At 40.2% G+C, this 22,174-nt stretch overlaps 2 protein-coding genes across 5 annotated transcripts in view; both read right to left on the reverse strand.

The window, feature by feature from the left end:
• ZHX1 (zinc fingers and homeoboxes 1) overlaps positions 1 to 7,045 on the reverse strand; it is a 34,647-nt gene extending 27,602 nt beyond the window's left edge. For 3 of the 4 annotated variants that reach the window (XR_008965469.1, XR_008965468.1, XM_057368226.1), the window contains exon 1: positions 6,773 to 7,045. The gene's annotated coding sequence lies outside the window, so the exon portion shown is untranslated. Of the gene's footprint in view, positions 1 to 5,917; positions 5,982 to 6,772 lie in introns of those variants that run through there. The other variant, XM_057368217.1, reaches the window with a different exon arrangement.
• A 1,117-nt stretch (positions 7,046 to 8,162) lies between these two features.
• The window catches only part of ATAD2 (ATPase family AAA domain containing 2), a 29,626-nt gene continuing 15,614 nt past the window's right edge, over positions 8,163 to 22,174 (reverse strand). Inside the window, exons 17-28 of the mRNA XM_057368266.1 lie at positions 21,588 to 21,693; positions 20,082 to 20,265; positions 18,410 to 18,595; positions 17,040 to 17,175; positions 16,698 to 16,894; positions 15,329 to 15,488; positions 14,844 to 14,966; positions 14,613 to 14,747; positions 13,132 to 13,485; positions 12,336 to 12,460; positions 10,542 to 10,670; positions 8,163 to 9,082 (exon numbers count right to left, since the gene is read on the reverse strand). Coding sequence (XP_057224249.1) covers positions 9,044 to 9,082; positions 10,542 to 10,670; positions 12,336 to 12,460; positions 13,132 to 13,485; positions 14,613 to 14,747; positions 14,844 to 14,966; positions 15,329 to 15,488; positions 16,698 to 16,894; positions 17,040 to 17,175; positions 18,410 to 18,595; positions 20,082 to 20,265; positions 21,588 to 21,693 — 1,874 coding nt within the window. The 3' untranslated portion in view covers positions 8,163 to 9,043. The remainder of the gene's footprint in view (positions 9,083 to 10,541; positions 10,671 to 12,335; positions 12,461 to 13,131; positions 13,486 to 14,612; positions 14,748 to 14,843; positions 14,967 to 15,328; positions 15,489 to 16,697; positions 16,895 to 17,039; positions 17,176 to 18,409; positions 18,596 to 20,081; positions 20,266 to 21,587; positions 21,694 to 22,174) is intronic.

A 22,174-nucleotide genomic window follows, 5' to 3' on the forward strand; every position in this document is an offset into this window, starting at 1 on the left:
TTTTTTTTTTTTTGTCATCGTCAAGCTGAGGCTGGGTGAGAATATTTTGTGTCTAGACTAATAAATGTTTGTACGGATTTTGCAAGACTGGCTTATGGGAACAGAATCCCCTTTTTGTTTTTCTGCTGGAAAAAGCAGCATTAAAAGCAAATGAGCACCATCATGCATTTGTTTTAAATTGCATATTAGAGCACTGCTATTTTGTGTGCAATCAATACATAATTTGGAAGAAAAATGCTTTTAAAATTCAAAGCTATCCCTGAGCAGCTAAGGTTCTCTTGGAAACTGAAGGAGGAGTCTGAAATTATTGTTCTTTTGTTTGCATCCCCCAGTGGGAAAGGCAGCACACAACTAGAAACCACTGTGCTTTGAGGCAGCACGAATCATTAAGAATAAAGATCAATCCCCCCTCCATTTAAACATTAGATATTAAAACTGAATCTAAGATGAAGGTAAACTAAACAGACTCTTTCCTTTTCAAGCTGTTATTTGGTTAAATATAATATCAAAGGGATTACATAAATCTTGTAACTCTCTACAGAAATTCAAAAAATATATTTTGCAAAACACAGCCTGTCTACACCCCAGTTACAAGCATCAACTTAATCAGTGGAAATTMGTGGGATATGCATGGGCCAAAACCTACATTTTCTTTATAATATTTGTTTTGGAGGGTGGGGTATCTCAAGATGAAATGGCTGACTGAGCTTTTTATTTCATTGCTTTGGGTATAAATGACTGAATCTTGCTACACAAAGTAGTGCTGAAGAAACTGCTCTGGTACAAAGCAATCTTCAGTCCCAACTCTCCACTGAGCTCTCACCCTCAGCCTGTCTCTCCCTCTCGCCAGCTCTCTGCAGCAACAGGGCTTGAACAYTGTCTGGTAAAGAAGAGGGCTCCTGTTCAGCAATTCACAGACAGTAATTACTATCTGTAATCGAGCATTACATCTAGAATTAGGATATTCACTCCTATAAAGCAGTATATAGCTGCAAATTCTGCCCTTAGAACTACCTTGGGCCCATATGCATCTGGCTTGAACTGTAGTCAAAGTATTTCCCATTCTTTGTCAGTGTGTGACATCAGAGTATGGTGCTCACRTTGTCATCATCCACGCAAGTATTAATACACTGGAAGGCTTTCAAAACAAAGGAATCCAAACTATAATTTCAGTGTACACTGTGATGTAAAACTTTTCCTCCTCTGGATATTATGTACAATGGCTAATACATCTTTCTAAGGATGTGTACTAGTGATTATTTCTTTACTAYGTGTCGAAAGAGTAAACCTATTTTTCTTCAATATTATTCTTTTCTCCCATCTTTTCCCTCCTTTCCCCCAAACRAAACAAACAGCTGATACTAGCAAGGTCTTATATTTCCCCTGGAGGAACCCAGGAAGAAGAGAGTTKAAAAAAAAAGCTAGTGTCAGGAATCAGAGTTCACATGAAAAGGTTTGGACTGATAAAACATCCAAAGCTGAAGTTATCTCACAGAAAACCCTCACCAAAGATATTCTCTTGCATGTCGAATGATTTCTTTTAACACAATAAAAAAAAAGATTAGTTCTCCATTCACTATTAAAATTTAAGTAAAATGTATTAAGAAGTCAAAACAACAAATATAAGTAAAATGTATTAAGAAGTCAAATCTGAAAAACACTCATAAGATACAAGCAGTGAAGCTGTGTGTATTTGCATCATATTTAAGCAGATACCTGCAATGCTGGCAGAGATCTTGTATGGGCATCAATTCCTCAAACTGATCCATGAACAAAAAACCGAAATTCACATGACACTCTAGGTATGGTGAACCTTTTGTCAGACCAGATCCCCCCTGAGAAGTCCGGAGGACAGAGAGCCATTAAGTATTTAAMAGAGCAAAAAAGGCTGAACATTGTTTGGTGCTGAACGCTCCAAAAATTCCACTCAATCTACAGACACTTTTCACCTTGCTGAAAATCCTACTAAGAAACAGAAACCCTTGAGCTTTCATGACTGCTCCATCTAACTCACTTGGCAACTGCTGACAAGTACCCAACTCCTCCTGATACAACTTGGGTTACCAGAGCACCATCAGTTCCCACTGATTTGCTGAAGGTATCTGATCCACATATAAAAACACAGCACAGTTCTACTTTGAAGGTATTTTAAAGATTAAGAAATCTGGACTTTCTGAGGAAGCACACAGCTGTAACTAACACTTTACTACCAGTCTTCTACAGTCATGTAGTAATAACTGTTCTTTCCTGATTCCTTCCCCACTGTTGTCCCTTTACTCTTTTTCAAGCAGACAACATTCCTAGATCTCAACTGACCTAATTACCAAGACAGAGCCTTACASCCATGCTTGGAGCCAGTAGGAGAGTTTTAAAATCAACAGCATTTTGACATACAAACCAAGTCTTTGCATTAATAACAGGGAGGAAAGTAATCACATTAGTACCATATTTTGTGTATGCTGATCTATTTCATAGCTTTAGGAAAAGCAAGCTTAGAGAATTCTACCAAGATTGCTTGGACTATACAAACATGCATTTCCATCTATGACGTTCTTGGCATCTTTCTAAGCTAAGATAATGTTAAAATAATTGGCCCTAACCTATAACCAATGATTCAAGCCCTAAAATCTCTGATTGCCCAATTCACAGATTTCATTGTGAGCTAACAGCTATTTTCCATCTAATAAATGTGGTTCAAAGATGCTTTGAACATGTGGAGCTTTTACCATAACCATTAGAAAGTTCAAAAGCTCATTTCTGTCCTTCTGTCTGGTGGGGTGAATTTGGCGCTCGCAGAGCGAYGCTGGCTTTGCCAAGCAGCGAGGGCTGGCGTTACACGCGCCTCACTACACAGTTCTGTCTGCCCACTCTTTAAACAAAACTGTCAGCCTTCAAGTCTTGCTTGTGCAATAACATCAAATTGTGGGTCCCCTCAAAGCATGTGAACTTCCTCCAAATCCTAGTGAGACCATGAGACAAGGAAGATGAGCAGCATATTACAAAACGTCACCAGAGAACGCCAAGTCGCAAGGAGTGAACCTAAAATATCAAAAAGTCACTTTCTTAAATGGCTCCAAACATGATATGGAACATGTTCTTTTGAAGTACAATATAGTAAGTTCTTTTAGACCTGTCAGGCACAAGCAGAGGTTATGCTAAAGAATGTTTGCAACATAAAGTTCTTTGCTACCTTTGACATAATTTAAGGAGTGCAAAAAGTAGCATAGTGAAAGTTCTCACAATTTTTCCTAAAGGTTCTCCAATCATGCTAAATCTCTTCTCCCTTTAGTTGTCGGCAATTTTGCGATATTGTGTGCTTTAGCACGACAATGTGTCTTCTTATCATTTTAATGTCATAATAAATGTATGCTACATTCAAGTTTCTGCCCATTTAGATGATACTCTTTTACAGTGAATAATACAGAACTGTAATATTTACTATGGTTTCAAAGCTCTTAAGGATAAAAGTGGTACACATCTTCTAACAAGTGACAATAGCAGACTTTTGCTCAATTTGGGCTGATCTCTGCAGCTGGTTAGAAAGACWCCACTGATAGCAGTGGCACTGTTTCAAGATATACATTACAGTTCACTGAACTCTAAAGGACATGGAAAAGACCTGAGTGGACCTCCTTAAGTTCTGTCCAGTTCCTGGACAGAAAGACCACAAAACTGGAAATGAACCATCAGTGAAAGTGATGCAAGGCACAGAATTATGAAATGCCATCTGGTTGGTACAGGATAGGGAAATGCAACATTTWGGTGGCTTCCACCTCCACAAAAAAAGAAAGAACTGTTTATGCAGAAAAATGATTTGACTATTTGGGAAAGTCCTGAACTAGCCATGAAAATGTTAATTTTTTTTTTAAAGAGAAAATATGAATTGGAATAAAATACACCAAATTTGAATTAACAGAACTCATAAAGCTGAAAACATAAGTAATCACATCCATTTAATGCCTGATTTGACAATATTACAARCTTTAAGAATACAATGTTCTATTATTTGTCTTGTGTTCTTATAGGTGTATATTTAACAAAGGCGATGCTACTGACAGGTAGMTACACAAACAGAATGCTGAAATCACTATTGCTGCCTATTTAGGAAATAGGAAGCAAACAAAAGGGAAAATGGGACTATACTTAAAATTGCATCACTTGTTTACAAGCCMCTGACAACTCAGAGGCAAACCATCTTGGACATTTATGGATCAACGACCCTGCATCTAAAGCACAAGGAGAGGGAATATTGACTGTTAATACACAGAAGAGAACAGATTGTCCATGCACTCAGCTAAAAATGCACAGAACATTCCCTCATGCCATGACCCCAAAACCGTTATCACACAGGATTTTAACAGACACTGATCATTCTGAAAATTTTACAGCAGGCTCAGGATTTACAAAACTCAGAAAACACAAAAACACTGAATTTGATACCGTGAAATCTTTATTGGACCTTGACTCGACAGGTACAGAGAAACTGATCACCAAAAAAAAGAYTAGCCATAGCTTAGCTGCAAGTGATTGTGCCTTGGCTGTATTTATTATGCACAAACGAAAAACCACAGTTTATGTGTACTTGTTTCTTTAAAAGTTCCAGCTTCGTAAAGCAAAAAATCCTGAACTCAGACTTAAGGAAAGAATCTGACTTCAAAGATTAATGTCTGTTTTTCAAATAAGACTCTTCTAAAGTTACAAACTGATGGGTCAATAATCATAACTAGATGAGAAAGTTAACCCAAAATTTGAACCTTTYCCCCAGACTACCTATAAACAAATGATGGGAAAACTAGGGAGAAATCTCCGCAATAGCAGTAAGCTTAACTGAAATGCTACAGACTGTCCAGTGAAGTAAAAGACACAAGAAATAGCCTTCTGGGTACATTAGGAACAAAARGAATCCTAGAAATATTACAAAGTCCATTATTTGATCAAAATTCTTCAGTACCGAGAATCTACAAAAGGGAGAACTGCTCAATACACAGCTCTAAGTCTCCAACGATAAGTATTGTGACAAACTTTGTGATAAATATTGTCTATTCTTGTAATAAACAAGTTATAAATGACAACAATTAAGGCTAGATATTGGGATACTGGATCCAGCTAAAGCATTTACAGGTCATCAAGAGAGGTGTTGCAAGAGAGAAAATAATCCACAAAAGAGCCATAAGAAACATTAGGAGAGCAGAAAAGTAAGCCTCACAAAGGAAAGCTCTACCTCGAAGTACTATGTTTTACAAAGTCAAGTTTGGCGACAATCATAGTAAACATACACACACGTTATCCAAATGTGATAGCAGAGGGCTTTTTAGTCTAGCAAAGATACAARAACCACTAGCCTAAATTTAAAAGCAAATAATTTCAGCTATACAAAATGGCATCTACTTCTAATCCGCTCAGGGGAATTCATTTAACAACACGAACGAAAACAGACTGCCTTGCTGGCAACGTTTGAAGAAAGTAACAAAAGGGTTTCTAAGTGATGCATTTTTATTCCAAGAGGTCTTMATTCAGGGCAGTCTCTCCTAGTCTGCATCACACAGGTTGTTTTAAACAGGGTTTCTGTAAGTACTCACAAGCTTTTTTTTGGCAAGAAATCCTTATGAATAAAAACAAAAAAAACAGACCGCTGGTGAAAACCAACAGTACAGCTTTTAAAATTCCTCTCTCATTCCTACGTTTGAGAGAATGTATGTTTTCATGTAACAAGTTTCATAACAAAATCCATTTTTTATTTACACGATGTTTACATGCACTTTGAAACGCTCAATATACTTTCTGTATATGCCAGCTTGCAGACCGAGACATCTCAGCCCTTGTTATTTTAYATGACACTGTGCACCGAAAACTTCTCCATCTTTCAATTAACTATTTAACCTACCAAGCAGCTCAGAAATAAAGTGCAAGTACCTACCAGATAACATTCACTATTGTAGATACTCTGAGCCCTTTCAGAGATCCAGAACTGCCTCCATTACATGGTTTACAGAAGTCGGTGTTGGTTTCCAGTGCTGCACATCCTGGTATAGGGGAGAGCTGAGCATCAGAACACACCCCAACACCCAGGCACCCCCAGAAGAGTAAACCAGACATCTTCCCCAACTTTGCCTGCACATACACGCTACTGTTCCTCCAGGCTCGCCCCCGCACCGCAACGCCACGGGATGCAAAGCAACTCTGGAGCCAGAACTTCATGGCTCGCTGCCTGCCATCAGTCTGTCASTCCGTCCGTCTGCCTGAGCGCCAGCGGTGACAGCGAGCGGGAACTCGCCGGCTCCTCTGGGCGCATCGGGATTGAACTTCTTCATTCTCCTTTCCGACTAACGAGTCAGACGGATCTTCCTCCGCCCTGTGGCAAGCAAAGCCTCGCACAGGCTCCCGGCACGACGTGGAGGAAGAAAGAGATAAGCTCGTCCTCGGGCTCGGAGGGGTTTGACCCGACTGCGAGCCGGGGCGGTGGGCACACACAATTCGCTTCCAAGGGATGCCACGGCTCTGCCTCCGCTCTGCTTCCCCCAGCCTGCCCGGAGCCTGCCGCCCCCGACGGGCGATGACCCCCGGCCGCGGGGGCAGCGCCGCCACCAGACAATGGGGAGGCGGGCGGGGCGCGGTCGCCCCACCGCGCCCACCCCGCGGGCCCCGTCCCCGCCGGGGGAGCGTCCGGCCCGCTCCCGGGGGAAGCGGGGGCGGACGCAGGACGCGCCTCCCCGGGGAGCGGGGTTGCCCTCCCGCCTCCCGCCGCCGAGAGCCCCCCTCGGCGAGCCCCTACCTGCCGGCGCCGCTCCGCCTCGCCCCCTCAGCCCGCGCCGCCGCCCGCCCGCCGCCTGCGCTCACGGCCGCGCCGCCATCTTGCGCTTCACAAACTACTGCACTTCTTTCGGGGCGGGGGGGCGGCGGATGGGCCGGGAGCTCCCAACGCCGCGGCCGCCCGCGCCCTCGCCTCGCCCCGCGGCGCCCACTCGCATCCTCCCGGCGCGGCGCTGCCCCGGGGCCGGAGCGCGGCGAGCGCGGACAGCACGGCCACTGCCTCAGCCGCCCTGGCAGCGAGCGGGGGCGGAGCCGCTCCCGCCGCTCCGCCCGTCAGGCGGCGGACACCGGGCGCGGGGGCTGCCCCGGCACCGCAGCGCCGCAGCCCGGGGGCACCGGCGGCTCCTCGGCCGGGCGGGGAGGAGCGGGTACAGCGGGGTCGGAGCTCCCGGGCGGCAGCCGCGCCCCCACAGCCCTTCCTCCGCTGACAAACTTCGGCTCCGCGCTCGGCCCTCCCGCCGCGCCCGGGACGSGCTGTAGGGACGCGGTGTAGGGACTGGAGCGTCCCCGCCCCAGGAAGGGYTTTTAACACTCGCGCCCGGAGCTCGCTCCTAGGGAAGACACGGCTGCAGAGTCCCGAGCCCCAAACGAAGGCGACTGAATACAGAAGAGCGGCTCTGGGGAAAAACACACTTCCCTCACCTGGTTGTGTACGTTTTTGTTTTTTTTTTTTTGTTAGTAAGAGAATTTGGAGAAAGGAGACCTCTCTCCCTTTAGTACAGAGAAAATATTTGAATCAGTCTTCTCAAAAACGTTGTTCCCATATACTATTTCTCTCTTCACTCTGCTATTTTGGGTCAGACACTAAAATGTGACTGTTTCCCTGAGAAAGAAAAAAGATGTGGTGTGTAGGAACCCTTAACTGCTCAGTTGAAGATTGACAGAATTGGAAAYATTGTTTAAAATCTGCCGCCGTACAGGATCCTGTTGCCATTAGGGCCAGCGMGGAAGGCATTTTAAGAACAGAAGTCTTGATCCTAGGGCTATTACTGGTTCCTTAATTTCACACTCRCTCCTGTTCAGTTTTCCAAACAGCTCTCTTAGGGGATGCACTCAGCAAGCCACATCAAAACTGGTGATGGCAGCCACAGTGGAGATCAAGTTAAGGACATTAGTTCACTTATTACATTCCCAAAGTAATAAATTATATTAAGATTTATTTTTTCAATATAATTTTTGTTTCTCCTGAGCTTTTGTTTCTTTCTCTTGAGCTTGTGTTTGCTGTATAACCCATACACTGACTGGGTAAGAAATCACAGGTAGTTCTTATTTTAAAATCTCAATATCTGGTGTCTTATTATTAATCTTGCATTGATCAAAACTATTCTGTAATTCAAATAGAGTAGACAACCCATCAGTAAAAAGAGATGAACTTTTTATTAATACCCGCCCAACAATACAGAGAAAAAAAAATCTGCATAGCACACAAATGTTTGAACAAACATACTAGAAGGACACAAAGTGAGAGGTAAGAAACCAAAAACACACAGAGAGGGATTGCACAGTTTGGCATTCAGTATCGCCACATGTTGTGTATGTGAGGTGACAGAACAGAAGAGCAAAGGGTCATGCCACATATTTTATCACAATTTATATAAATTTTATTCTCATATAGTTAAACTTTGTCTTATTCTTTTTTTAATAACTATCAAATTAACAGATAAATTCTCTGCTGGTTTGAAGATAAATACTTCTTCAAAACAGGGTGCTGCTTTACTTTTACTTTAATATATTTATCGCCAACAATATATTCACTTTTATGTAATAAACAGATATAATTCTTCCCAGGTAACTAGAAAACTATTTACAGCTTAATTCAACTACAGGTCATTTTTGATGAATTAACAATTTATATTAAAATGCTTTTCTCCAGTATTAAGATTGTCATTATTAYAGGCATGATTAAACTTTACCTTAGAAAGTTACAGTAGCAAATCTTGGCTTGTTTCAAGTTAGGTTTTCTTTTAAAGAGAGGTACTGAAATTATCTGTTCAGATCTGCTGAGTTCCAAAGGTAATCACAGCAGTATGTCACATTAAAATATACATATCTAGAAGGGAAATATCAAATAAGTCATTAAATGACTTTATTTGAGCTTTCTTAATAAATTTTAAGATAATTTTGTTTAATATGTGTATAAATATATTGTAGAACTATTATTTCTTGAACTATGCAAAGAAAACATCATGCAATAAAAAAGAAAACATTACAGAGTATGTCAAGTATGCTGAAATCAAGTATCACTGAAGGCTGTAATTTCTTTCTTCATTGCCTAAGAAGAAAAACAGACAAATTAGGAGTCAGTGTGAATACAGATTTAAGAACCCTGTTTACTTCTTCATCCAAAGAAGCAAGGATCTGTGCATACAAATGTTAGTAATGATTTAGCCAATACATGTGCTACCACCATCACTGTTGTTCTATACTCACTGGCTACCAAYACATCCTTTTGCACCCAAATTGAGAGTAGGCCAGAAAGACTGCAGGGATCTGTATCAGGGGACTATGGATCTCTACCAACAGTGATCTCAACAATTAGAGGATATGGTTCCTGAAGAGCCACAACTAAATGCTGATCTGTTCTTTTCTGCACTGTGAATAAATACTTTTTAAAGTCTCTGTCTTCATACAGTAGAACTTGCTCCTGGACTGACTTGTGCAGTCACTCTGAATAGGAGATATCTTTGGTTAAAGCTCACAGAAGCAGAAAGCAAAGAAATCAAGYTCTGTCACAAAAGCTCATAAGCCCCAAGATAACAAACAAATCCCTTCTCATGCTAAGACGTGTCATTATGATCGATGAAAGAAGGTTACATTTTTCAGGAATGACATCCGTGAACCAAGTAATCCTCACTGTTGCACAGTCAGAGCAAAGCACCTGTTCTGACTCTCTATCAGATGTGGAAGGAGAGACCAAGATGACCAGGACCCAGGAGAAGAGGCTTCCTGGAATTTTTAAGAAAGACTGAGAGGCATAAAGAAATTTATGTTTTCTTACGTTGACCACCTGACAATGGATTCATGGATCTTGAAGCTGAAGACTGAATATCCAACCTCTATCAACTCAACACTTGGAATGCCAGACAGGGACCATGGGTTCCTGTGAAATATTTTCTGCCAAGTTCTGACAATTTGGAAGTCCTCTCTTAGAGGATGAGATTAGAGAATTTGACTCATTATCATTAAATCTTCATAGGCAGGAAACTCTCCATACATGAAATTAAAGGTGCTTGAGCTGTGCTAGTGAAAAAAGTCTGGTGAGACTAGAGACTCAAGTCTCTTGTTATGTCTCACGCTTAGTTTCTTTTCAAGAATGGAATGACTACTAGACAAGTGTTACTATGTGTGACTGCTGGCAAGAGAAGAACAAGGAAGTGACAGGCTGAGAAAATCACCCTCCTTTCRGAGCCCCCCCACCACTGAAAAGGTTCTGGAGCAGGAGTAGTGACAGACTGAGGTTAACTGCTCTGGGAGGGCTCTGGTGGGAGGACCCATCGTCTTCAAGCCTTTTCCTGCTGAAACTGCCAACAACTAAGCCAAATGTAACAATGGTTTTGCAATATGGATCAATGTCTTCAAGACTGTAATGAACAAATCTTGTAACASAGGCAACTAAGCAGCAACAAATAATGCTAAATAACTGTGATGTTCACAGGGTACAYATACMCGTGCATAACACATACATACACCCTTAATAGTGACAGAAAGTGGTACAAGATCAAAGAAATTACCTTCAGTAATTCATTTTTGTCACCATCTTCCCGATGTTGGTAAATGCACTGGCTAAGAACAGCATATAGTTTTTCCATGCGAAATATACTGACGTTCTCAGTTACCACGGAGATAGAATGCAACACTTGCTGAAGAAAAAAAATGGAAACCAGAGTTCAGAATAGCACAAGATAAGCTGCAAACAGAAAAGGTAGGACATGGCACAGGTGTACGGCCAACATCCTGCAAGAAACTTTTTAATTCCAGCCACATAGGTGACTGCAAGCTCTTGTATGTGATCATCACATTCTATTACCAAGCAAATAAATGAAAAAACCCAAAATCAAATCCTCAAACAATAAAACTAGCCCAAACAAAACCAAGCAGCTACAGTKTGGAGGTTCACCCAGCTTACTGCCTGCAGGTAGGTTCCAAAGAGGCTCTCYGGCACAAGCAGCAAGTTCCAGTGACACCCATGTTAAGGAATCAAGTTTTCTAAAAGACCWGTTTCATGACTGTGGCTCTGTCCCCACAGCTGAAACACCTGTAAGAGCTCTACTGTCCCATTTCTCCAGTGGGCAGTACCTTCAGAGCACATGCTGTTGGCACCCTGACTCTAGAAAAACCTATGTGGATTCTCTACACAGGCAGACATGAACAACAGYTTCCTCACAAGGGAAAGTGGAGGGCAGGCACTGCTCTGTCTCTGCTCTTTGGTGACCAGTGACAGAACCCAAGGGAACAGCATGAAGCTGTGTCAGGGAGAATTTAGGTTGGATGTAAGGAAGAAGTTCTTTACTGAGAGGGTGGTCAGGTGGTCAGGCAGTAGAACAGACTCTCTAGGAAAGTGGCTACAGCACCAAGCTTAACAGAACTCAAGAAACATTTAGACAATGCCCTCAAGCACATGGTGGGATTGTTGGGGGTGCCCTCTGCAGAGCCAGGAGTTGGACTCTATCCTTGCAGGTCCCTTCCAATTCAGGATATTCTATCATTCTATGAACAAAACTCCATGAAAATTGCTTGCTTAGGATGCCAGGCTTAAAACGTTAATTTCTCTCTTCTCACTCCATTTCTTATCATGGCAGGTAAATAGCAGCCCACTCTGGTTTGACCAACCTCCACGACCTCAGTCTAGCAATTTCCTTAATTCTCCTCACCTGAAGAAGGCCAAGTCCTTCTACYCTATCCAATTTATGCAAAGGATTTTTTTACTCCTTGGAAGCTAGGCACATTTTTGACCCTTTCTCCAACTGTATCCTAGGATAGCAACTTCTCTCCTACAGGGGACTGGAAAAACCTTGCAACAGTGTACTTATATGAACAAAAAGTTCTATCACCAGATTTTGAAAGCATTTGAGAAGAGCAGGTATTAGTATTTTATCCAGGATGAGTTTTAGTTTAACCTGCAAACTTCAAGTCAAAAGTAATCTCTGCTAAAAATCAAGGTACTCTTCCAGTTCCTAATAAATGAAACTATACAAACAACAAACAAAACAACTCCCCAGACCATCATAAAAACTGCCAAGACACTAATAACTAACAGTACTAGCAGTTTGTCAGTGGGCTATTAAAAATTTTAACAAGCCCTTTTACAATAAAAATTAGGAGAGAACCCAGTCTCCTAAAATTCAGTCCACCAAAAGCAAGAACAGCAGTCATAGTCCATTATAGGTTGAATTATTTCACAAGCTATAGTCTCTCCCATATATTGTCTGAATTGGCATTAGTTAACAACTGAYTTAATTTACAACTCTGTATGTAGCAAGAAAATGTCCTACTTTGGTATTAACAAAATTAAAATTTAAACTTACTTTGAGCTCACAGTAATCCACAAACACTCTCTGTGTGCCAATTTTCAYTGCTTTTCCGACACATCCCAGCTGTTTCTCTTCCACCTGAGAAGATCTCGCACGAGTCATACGGTGTACCCACAAATCTGGAACGACACAAATTTCTTATGTCAGGATTTCTCTTTCTCTGGAACACAGTATGAGTGAACTATCCTGTACTTGGAACAGAGAACCTCTCTGCAGTAACAGACAACTGTTACCATTTTCACTGATAAATGCTTGACGCATTTACCTCCTTTCTGGCAAAAATCACTGTTACATAAAAATTAGAAACTTGGACAGAAAAACCACTAGACAAAAGGTAGGGTAAAACCAGGGGAAAAAAAAATCATATTGCCATTACAGCATTGCACTGTAAAACTCCCAAGTAATTTAGGTCAGAAAACACATCTTACACTGCAAACACTAGCACGTAACTCTTCTGTTCCACATAACCCTGGGTCCACACTGCTTGAAGTACAGCTTTTTAATTTACGCTTCTTATTGCTGAAAAGATCCTCATGCAGTAAAAGAAAGTCAATGATTGTTTTTCAATTAGGTACCATCTGAAAAATTAACTGGAGACTCAKAAACCCAGCAGCTGCAGAAATACACAGGTTTGGCTGGCATAACTTGAGGGGCAGCACCATTACACATGAAACACTGCATTGATTTGAAAGAGACAACACAGAAATCAAGAAGGCTAAAACCTGGGAAGTAGTGTAACCCTCCTCAGGAAGAAAAAGGGGATAAATGACCTGTTTGACCTTTCACTTACCATTTGAACCTCCATCTTCAGAAGTTCCAGCTTTTTGACAATCTGGCATCTCACTCTGCTCTCTTAGGTCTGAATGTTCTCTCCTTCTTCCAGAAGATTTACTCACAAGGAGAACTCTCTCTCTTTCATTTTCTGTCCCATTTTTCTGTCGTTCTTGAAGTACATGTTCATGTTCTTCAATAGGAGTATCCTGAGAGGATGCAAATTCAGTGCAATCTGTGTTAGACTCTTCATTACTCTCAACTTCATTTTGGTCTTCAGGAATTTTATTCTCTTTATTGAACTGAAGATTCCTCCTCTTTGCTGTGATACTAGAAGACACTTTACTCTTTTTGCGTTTCCTTTTTGACTTATCTACAAAGAGATACAAGCAAAAGTCATCCAAAACATTACCAAACCAGTTCTTCCTTTAAGAAGTATCCTCATCTTACTTTACTGACAAGGGAAACGACAGGAAAACAAGTACCATTGCCCATCTCCCTAGACATGTGTCTACAGAAAAAGTTGCAATTTAATGGGGTAAGTTAGCTAATAGATTAAAAAAAMAAAAAAMCAGCTACAGAACTTAATTCACAAACCCATCAGCCTCAAGAGGTTATGAACACAAAAGTCGTGCTTTAGATACTAAGTATTACTGCAAAGCAAGGTTATTTTCGGTGACTTAGTATGTGATTTAATATATGTGAACAGAAAAGCATTTGGAGATGAGCCCTCTAAATCTGTAAACTTCACAAGTTATACACAGGATGGGGTTGAAGAGACACTTTTAAGGGAATATTTTCTGGAGAAAAAAAATCGTCCATAGAGATTTACACCTCATATGCTTTCTGATTCAGTTAACCCTGTTCAAAACCAACTTGGCATTTTGCCTTGAAGAAATTCTTTGTATTCATGGAGTACCACACAAGGCCTATGGATCAAACCACTGGCAAAATTCTCCAAACATGCCAGCAAGACCAGGAAATGTCACACCACGTCATGTGCTTTAACCAAAAGAAACCCAAGGCCTCTTTTACCTTCTGTCCTTTTCACAGAAAAACTGAAGAAATAATGATCTTTCCTTTACATTATTATTGCTCCTCCTTTTTTAACCCTTTCCCTTTCAATTGGAAATCACAGTAAGACGTGGCATAGGGTTTAATGTTAGAGGGCAGGGAAGGGGAAAACACTGCTGCATATAACTAAAAACAATGTAAGCATTCAGAAACTGTCATGCACAGCTTTTTTTGATTCAAGAGGTAGCAATGTAGGAGACAATAAATATCAGTTGGGCCACCAAGGGCAGCGTCTTACAATGTCAACCAGMCAAATTTCACAACCATGATGAATGAATGACCTCTCGATTTATCCCATGTTTTGCAGCGTATTAAAAAATTTAATGCCTCTGGCATGAAGAACCAGGCATCACAGGAACTTGATAGGTCACAAGAGTAGAGACTTTAGCACCTTCTCCAAGAAAGTCTGAGTAAAACACAACTTGCCTTTAGAGCAGGGGGTACTGGCATCCACAGGGCCTACTGGCAGTTTTTCATTACACTTTGGATCTGTTTTCTTACACCCAGGAACAGAGTTCTCCTTTGGCATTGGACAGTAGCAAGACGTAGAACAGTCTGAACCTTGCAATAAAGAAGAGAGAGCAACGAACTGTGTGCTGCATGGCTGATTACAAATACTGAGACAAGTCTTTAAATCCTCAGTATCAAAAAATGTACCTCTTTGCTTACGAGATTCTTTGATTTCTTGGCAGCGTTGTTCAAAATCTTCATCCATTTCCTCCCTCACTATGGAATAGGCAGTATCTCTCAGAGCACAGGCTCTGTGCCTAAGGAGACGATCTGAAATTTTACAGTCAGAATTGAGTACTTTCCTACCAGTCAATGAATCCCTTTATTTTGTTTACTTAGAATGTTTTTGCTCTTTTCATAGCTAGGTCCTGAAAGGTTATCTCAGTCAACATTTTCAGCATGCCAACAGGAAAGTTAATTATTAAAGCAAAAGCAGTACTTGCCAATCAACATGTCTAACACAATTTCATGCCCAAATCGTTTAATTTGATGCTGCAACATTCACAACCTGGCCAGAAATGTTCTCTAGGGATCTTCAGAATGATCTAATCCCACATCTATTGTCCACAGATGACATTTATCAATTTATACACTTAAAATGTTTACAAATTAGGATAAAACCACATCCTCACCTCCAGGATCTTTAACTGGGTTGTACTCTAAAGCATTGCTACAGATTAGATCAATGTCTTTTAGAAAATCTCTTGCAGTTGGGTACTTGTGCATGTCAATCTTGGACAGAACTGTGGAAAGGTCCATGGGTTGCTTAATAACAGCATTGTAATCCGGTACCTACAAAGGAAATATATGTGCTCAGATATTTGACGCAGTAGCTACCAAAAGTAATTATTTTCATAAAATCAAATAAAAGGACTTCTTTAAAACCCCAATAYAACACATACAAAGATATAGAAATTACCCAATTAATTTCTCAGAAATAGAAGGGCTATTTCAGCTGGCTTTGAAGAGACAGACTAGAAGTGGTGAAAACAAACAGGGAGATCAGAACAATGTGAGAGGTGRAGAACCAGCACCCATAGTGGGACTCATTTCACTTCCTTTCAGAAAGTAACAGCAAAGAAACCTTTCTCGGTGAAGTCACCTGAGATTCTCTGTTGTTTGCAGCAAGAAGGCTGCAGCTACTGCACCTTTGAAGGACCTGTYCTAAGCACCTAGGATGAGATAGAAATTGGCACCTCTGAGTCCAGTTATCTCAGACAACAGGAGCCTAATGACTAACTTAGATGAGGACATCCGTGTTTGTTTGGATTATTTACATCTAGAAACTACAAGTAAAGGAAATAAGTCAGTGGATGTTTGGGGAACAGGACCTTGTGGAAATGCAAAACTAACTCAAATCTCCAGCTGACTTGGAAGTATGTGCCCCAACTCATACTTATTAAATAAATTAAATGAGAAGTGTATGGGAAGAAATAAAAACCACAGCCTTTATGGYTGATCTTATACCAAAGAAAGCATCCTGAGAATAGAATCTGAATATTTGACAAACTGCTGCTTCTACTCCTGTTCTCACAGAAACTACTGGCAAACAATTAGAGCTTTAGGCTTTACTAAAACAGCCCTAGAAGTACTGTTATTAATTACAGAGAAAAAGAGAGCTCTCTGCTTTTTAATGCTGTAATACATCTACATATCAAAGCCTTTTCATGGGTAAACTGTGTTGGCATTTATAAATGGCACTTGGACTAGATGACTCTTGTTGGATGACCCTGTTAATAGAAACCCGTGCAAACTTTAAAGAGGTTTTAGAAGGAACACGGACTTCAGCAAACACTCTMATAACAGACATTTCAGTGCCTCAAAGAGTCAAAAAAGGCAAAAGCAAAGCCAAGATTCACTTCATGTTTCCTGGAAATTCATTATACTGTGATCCTAAAGACAAAGATAAACCTTCCTAGAAAGAACACACAAACACTGAGGAGTATAGATACAGAGAAATTGTGAATACACACAGCTATAATGGTATCAACACTAATTTACCTCCTCTGGATCAACAGGCTTTGTGAATGCCCTGAAACGTCTGTCAATAACAAGTCTGTGAGTCACATCCCTTAGGTAAATCCTCAATTCACGCAACGTATCCTCTTCCTGCTCCTCCAGCTGTCTGATTTCTTCCTCTGTCAGCTGCCGAGGCTTAGGCGGTGGTGCTACAGGCAGAACTTCCAACAGCCGCCGAGCTTCAATTAAATGGAAAATTTTAGTCAATKTTGTGCTTAAATACAAGCACATGAAAAATAATTGATAGAAAAATATCCCCAAAAGAAACACTGTATTAGCTGTTAACTTASAGCTAGCGAATTTTTATATTTCCAATATCCTCACCTGAGTTGTTTTTTGATGCAGGAGGTTCAGCAGCTTGCTTCATAACTAAGTCCTCAAAAAAACTTCTTCTTTCAGCACAGGTAGGCCACTGGATTTTGAAAACTTCTTCRTGATCATTATTAAACAATGCTTTTATCTAAAGCATGAGGAGAGAAGATATGTCAGATATGTGGCTACACACTTTTTTATATTATGTTCAAAAAAGGTAAGTACCTTTCTAAACCAAACTGAATAGTCATCTAGGTATGACAAAMTATGTAAAGTCATCTTCTTGGCTTTAAAAGGTTAGATTTTCATAGCATGGAAAATTAAAACACTTGCTCTTCTATAATTTTGGCTCCATGAAAAAAATATGTGATAAACCACTGATAAAGAGGTGACAATCACTACCTCCCAGGAGGTTATTTTGTATTTAAGTGCCTTTCTGCTCTTTAGCTTGAATCTTTATGGCAGCTATAAAGGGGAAAGGTTCAACATAAAGTGCCAGCTTTTTGGCAAAGTGGCTTTTAAAATTTTGTTTTTAGTTAATTTAAATGAAGTGTCTAAAGTTGCATATTTCCAAGCTGTACTCTGTTTCTCCATCTCTATTACCGAAGTGTATGGAAGGAATTTAATTCCTTACTTGAGAAAGCATTTATTAACTGCATAAAAACTTTTGATACCAAGACAAAATAATCAGAGCAGTATATTCACATTTTTAATACCTTCCTTTAACAYGCTCAAATGTTTCTGAAATCCTAGTGTAGCTTAAGGTGACGGGGATAGTTGTACCACCACAAATGTCTAGAAAGCTCAGCATGTAGTCTTACTGAATTTTGTTAAGGAATACAACTAAAAATTGATTTCTAAGCTACTTAAACAGAAGTTGGACCTTGTCTTTTTAATCTGTCAAGTTTTAACCTAGATGTAAAAAGAAACTGAAATATTAATGAAATTAGTTAAATTTGAAATCACATTCTGTCAGTAAAAGCATCACAACTATACTTTTTCAGTAAAAACATCTTTCACTTTTCAGGAAAACAGTCTTTTTCCTAGCTACATCTCAAGCACTGTATATTCTTCACTAAGCACACACCTCACCATCTTGCAGTCACCAAAATAATTGCCTGMAGCAAATTTGTACATTTGTCTAATAAGCCTGAGTGTGTGAGAAGGGTCAAAGTGTTGGGTAGAAGACAATCTTTTTACTCATAAAGCACTTTAGACAAATGCTTTCAGCATTGTTTTGTCTAAGAAAATTTTAAGAGACTGGGGTTGGGTGCTTAAGTAATAACAGTACAAATTTGCTTCAGTGGCACAGTATTTCCATACTTCAAGGMGTTATAAATTAACAAGCAAAAAAGGAAGAGTAAAAAAGTCTCGACAAATACCTCTTCTGGGAGATCTCCATGTTTCACATCAGATGTTGCAAGGAGMAGAACTGGAGCAAAGGTTGGAATATTCTGCAGTAGTGTCGTAAAAACAGCTTTCACTGTAAATCCAACAGTTTCCCACCACAAAGGGATTTGTGGGACATAAATGATACTTGGTGCTGTTCTTTGAGCTTCTCGCATCAGCTGGKAAAATGAAAGCTTGCATAAGAAAACTACATTACTTAAAACAAGATACTAAGTAACTATGCATCAGTCAAAATATATTATGAAAATAGGAGTACACGAAGCTAAACCATAAAGACAAACCAATAAATGAATGACACCTTAACAATAAGGTAAAATTTTCCCTTTGACCCAAATACAGACATTGTTACACAGACAGAAACAGACTCAAATCTTTCYCCAATTTCAAAACTACTTAGGTGCAAGAGAACTCCTCAAAAGACTCAGTACTCAGCCAGTGTGGTAGTGTGCCCAAAAAAAAACAAGACTAACCTTTCAGCAAGATGTACTAGCCTGGAGAAATTGCCACACATACTAGACCAATTTAAGTTCAGAGCAGGCACATACCCAACACAGACTGGAGCACAGACTCAACCAACAAAGACCTGTTACAATTCATAATTTCAAGCACATTTTCTAAGAGGTGACCATTCTTTTGTCTGCTTGAAGAGCTAAATCACAGCTTCTTATTACCAAAGGATCCATCAGACCAKATGACACACTTTGTAAGAGTGCAACCCACTGCTTACAGATGGCACCTCAATCAAAGAAGACAACATTCATCTACTGCCAGAGGGAAGTGACAAATTTCTCCATGCACCCTCTCAGATTAACAATATTCAGAGAGTTCCTGTCAAAAGGTGGGAAGAACACATGGTACATCCAAGCAGTGACTACACAGGGTAGTTACATGTCCACAGATGCAACTATCACACAACAAAAGGAATTGCTACTCCTATCTGACAAACAAGCCATTGAAAGTGTCTGTCCTGACTCCTACATATCTCAAATGTTGCATCTGAAGGTCAAAATATTTTAATACAGTAATGCCAAACAACAACACCTATTATTCCCTGTCTAAAAGTGAAAAAAAAAGGCAACCTGCACCAATCTGCCTAAATTTATTTTTCCTAGTTATAGATTTTTACACTGGTATGCTTTTTAAGTGTTAAATGAATTTTAATTCCTTTACTGCATCTACTGCAGCAATGCAAGCTGTATATGTAAAAAACGACACACTTTCCCCCCAAACGTTGACTGTCATACAAATACCACAAAAAATAAGGCCTCAGAAAATGCATGATGCYATCAGGCTGATGCAGAGCCATCTACTGGGAGTACAGAGCCTGAAAAAGCAAGGAAAACTTCCCAGATCCCACMGAGATCAGCAGGATTTTTTGCAACAGAGAGTGCTTCATTAGCAGCACCTCCCATCTTCCCACACTGCTAGCAACACCCTCACTGCTCCCTTTCAAATGGAAAACATGGCTATGTATAACATCCTTAAAGAGTATCATTCCATCCAGAAGAAAAGTGGATTTCCAGACAGAAGTAAACATAACAGCATATTCCAACCAGGCCTCCTCCATTAACAATAAATTTTGCTTATTTCACTAGTTTCTTTACAATTCATGAATCCTACCAGATTAAAGAGAAAAGAAGATACCTGTGCGCATGTTTCTTCTGGGGATGTGGTGCTAACAAACAAAGCAGGCAGGTCTAGTGTATAAACAGGAAACTTCTCCAGGGCATGAATTACTGCAGGTGCCAAATGAAATGCCTGCCCACACCCTGGATCTTCAACTAATAAGAACCGTGGCCTGAAAGATGTTGGCTGACAACGAGGATTTCTATAACAGTAAAAAGAAAGCAAGTTTAAAAACAAGTGACTAATAGGCGTGTTAAATTCACTTCACAGGTGTTGGAAGTCTTTTCCCATACGTATTTTTTTTTTGTAAATATACTCCATAAAATGCCACTAAATAATAAGCCTGGCCTGTGATCAGGAAGACTATCAAACCTATTTTCTCAAACGCTGGTACCATACCTCTACTGGGAAATCCTGCCAGTCCCCAGCACAYCTGCCATTCCTTTGGCTGGGTTAAGTAACAGCTCTTAAATCTTTCAGGAAAACTGCCAGCCAAATACACACACAACCGGTCAGTAAACTGATATGGGGCAGAACAACAACTCTCTTTTTTAAGCACAAACCAATCTGGGTCTCTTCACTCCATGTACACAACCATTTTCACTGTGTCTTGATTTTAAGTAACTGAGATCCCTACACCTGCAAGTTTAGCTGAAATCTGGCCATACTGCCTGGAGATGGTGGTAAGGAAGAAGCAAATCAACATTTCTAGGAAAAAATATTAACATGCGCACTAAAACGCATTAACTATATCTTAAGAAGCACACAATTGTATTGGTTAGATTACTTCTAATTCATCTTTGAATTGTCTATTAATTTCCTTATCATCTTCCTTTGTGAGCATGAAACATGCTTGTGAAGAGATTTATGGATTTTTCTACCTCAAGAATGTAGTGTACCTTTACTTGCTGAAGTCAAAGGTGCTGTAGACCAAACTCAGCAGGTCACATTTTCACAGCAACAGAAAGGGAGAAGAATAATTGACCCAACAATGACAACAATAATCTACTTCTTCAGCTGTTGGTTTATAYAACTTCCACAATAAAACATCAAAAGATTAACAAACTCCTTCCAGGTTAAAGGTACAAAATGCAGGCATTGTTTATGTTTGCCTCACAGTGTTTTARTAAGCCATTTCTCAATTTTATTTCTGGTTCAACAATGTTGGAAGGCAGAAGGGCAAAAGATGGCTACAGAAATCCTTAGTGTTTTTCAAGCTAAAAGGTCAAACAGTGCAGTTTCTGGGTCTTGACTTTTTCAAGGAATACCATGGATTAAATCAACACGTTCTAATAATCTGTGGACCACTTTGATTTAGGCAAATAGGACCAGTCAGTTTGATGGGTCAGGGCAGAACATTAGCAACAGTTAGAACATTAGCACCCAGTTGGATCTTCACACTTCCTGCAAATATTGATCAAGCCCCACACACCCATCACTCCTTCATCTAGCACSCCTCACAACAGAACAGTTTACAGACCCAGCCATCTTAAAAATGTAAACATAAATGGGACAAACAAGGACCTGTTTAAAGTGAGGAATTCTGCTTTTTTGTCATCAGGCATTTTATGAGTTGGCTTCTCTTCGAAGATTGATGGCGATTCCTCTTCACTGTCAACCACATCATTTCCTAAAAWAGGATTTAAAGACATTAGAGCTTTGTTGACTTCTCTGAATAGTCCAAATCTCACTCTTGCATTAATAGACCTTCAAAATCAGTGCATGAATCCATTGTCTTATATTTCATTTGAGGGCACAAAGTGAATGCTATTTTCCAAAGAGTTCTACCACAGAACTAAGGAGATTGAACAGCCTTTACAAAGCTATTCTGTGTCCCACGATTTGAATCAGGTTTCTCTGTTGACAAAAACTTGGGAGTTTTTTTTTCCTTAGATTGAAGATGATTAGGATGCTCTGTAGTTTCAGATTCCCAGAGACCTGAAAAACCCAGAGGCCACTTTTTTTTTGCAACAGGTTCTCCCACCAGATGTGGGGAAATCAGGTGAATGCAAAGGCCACAGACTTCCATTTGTTCAGAACTAGTCAGTCAGAACATAAACACCACACAATTTCTAAATAAGGCTCCTCAAAGATGACCAAAAGAGGAGATG

Source organism: Malurus melanocephalus, unplaced genomic scaffold (assembly GCF_030028575.1).
Source record: "Malurus melanocephalus ecotype Western Australia unplaced genomic scaffold, MMel_1.1 scaffold_3, whole genome shotgun sequence".
Taxonomy (NCBI): domain Eukaryota; kingdom Metazoa; phylum Chordata; class Aves; order Passeriformes; family Maluridae; genus Malurus; species Malurus melanocephalus.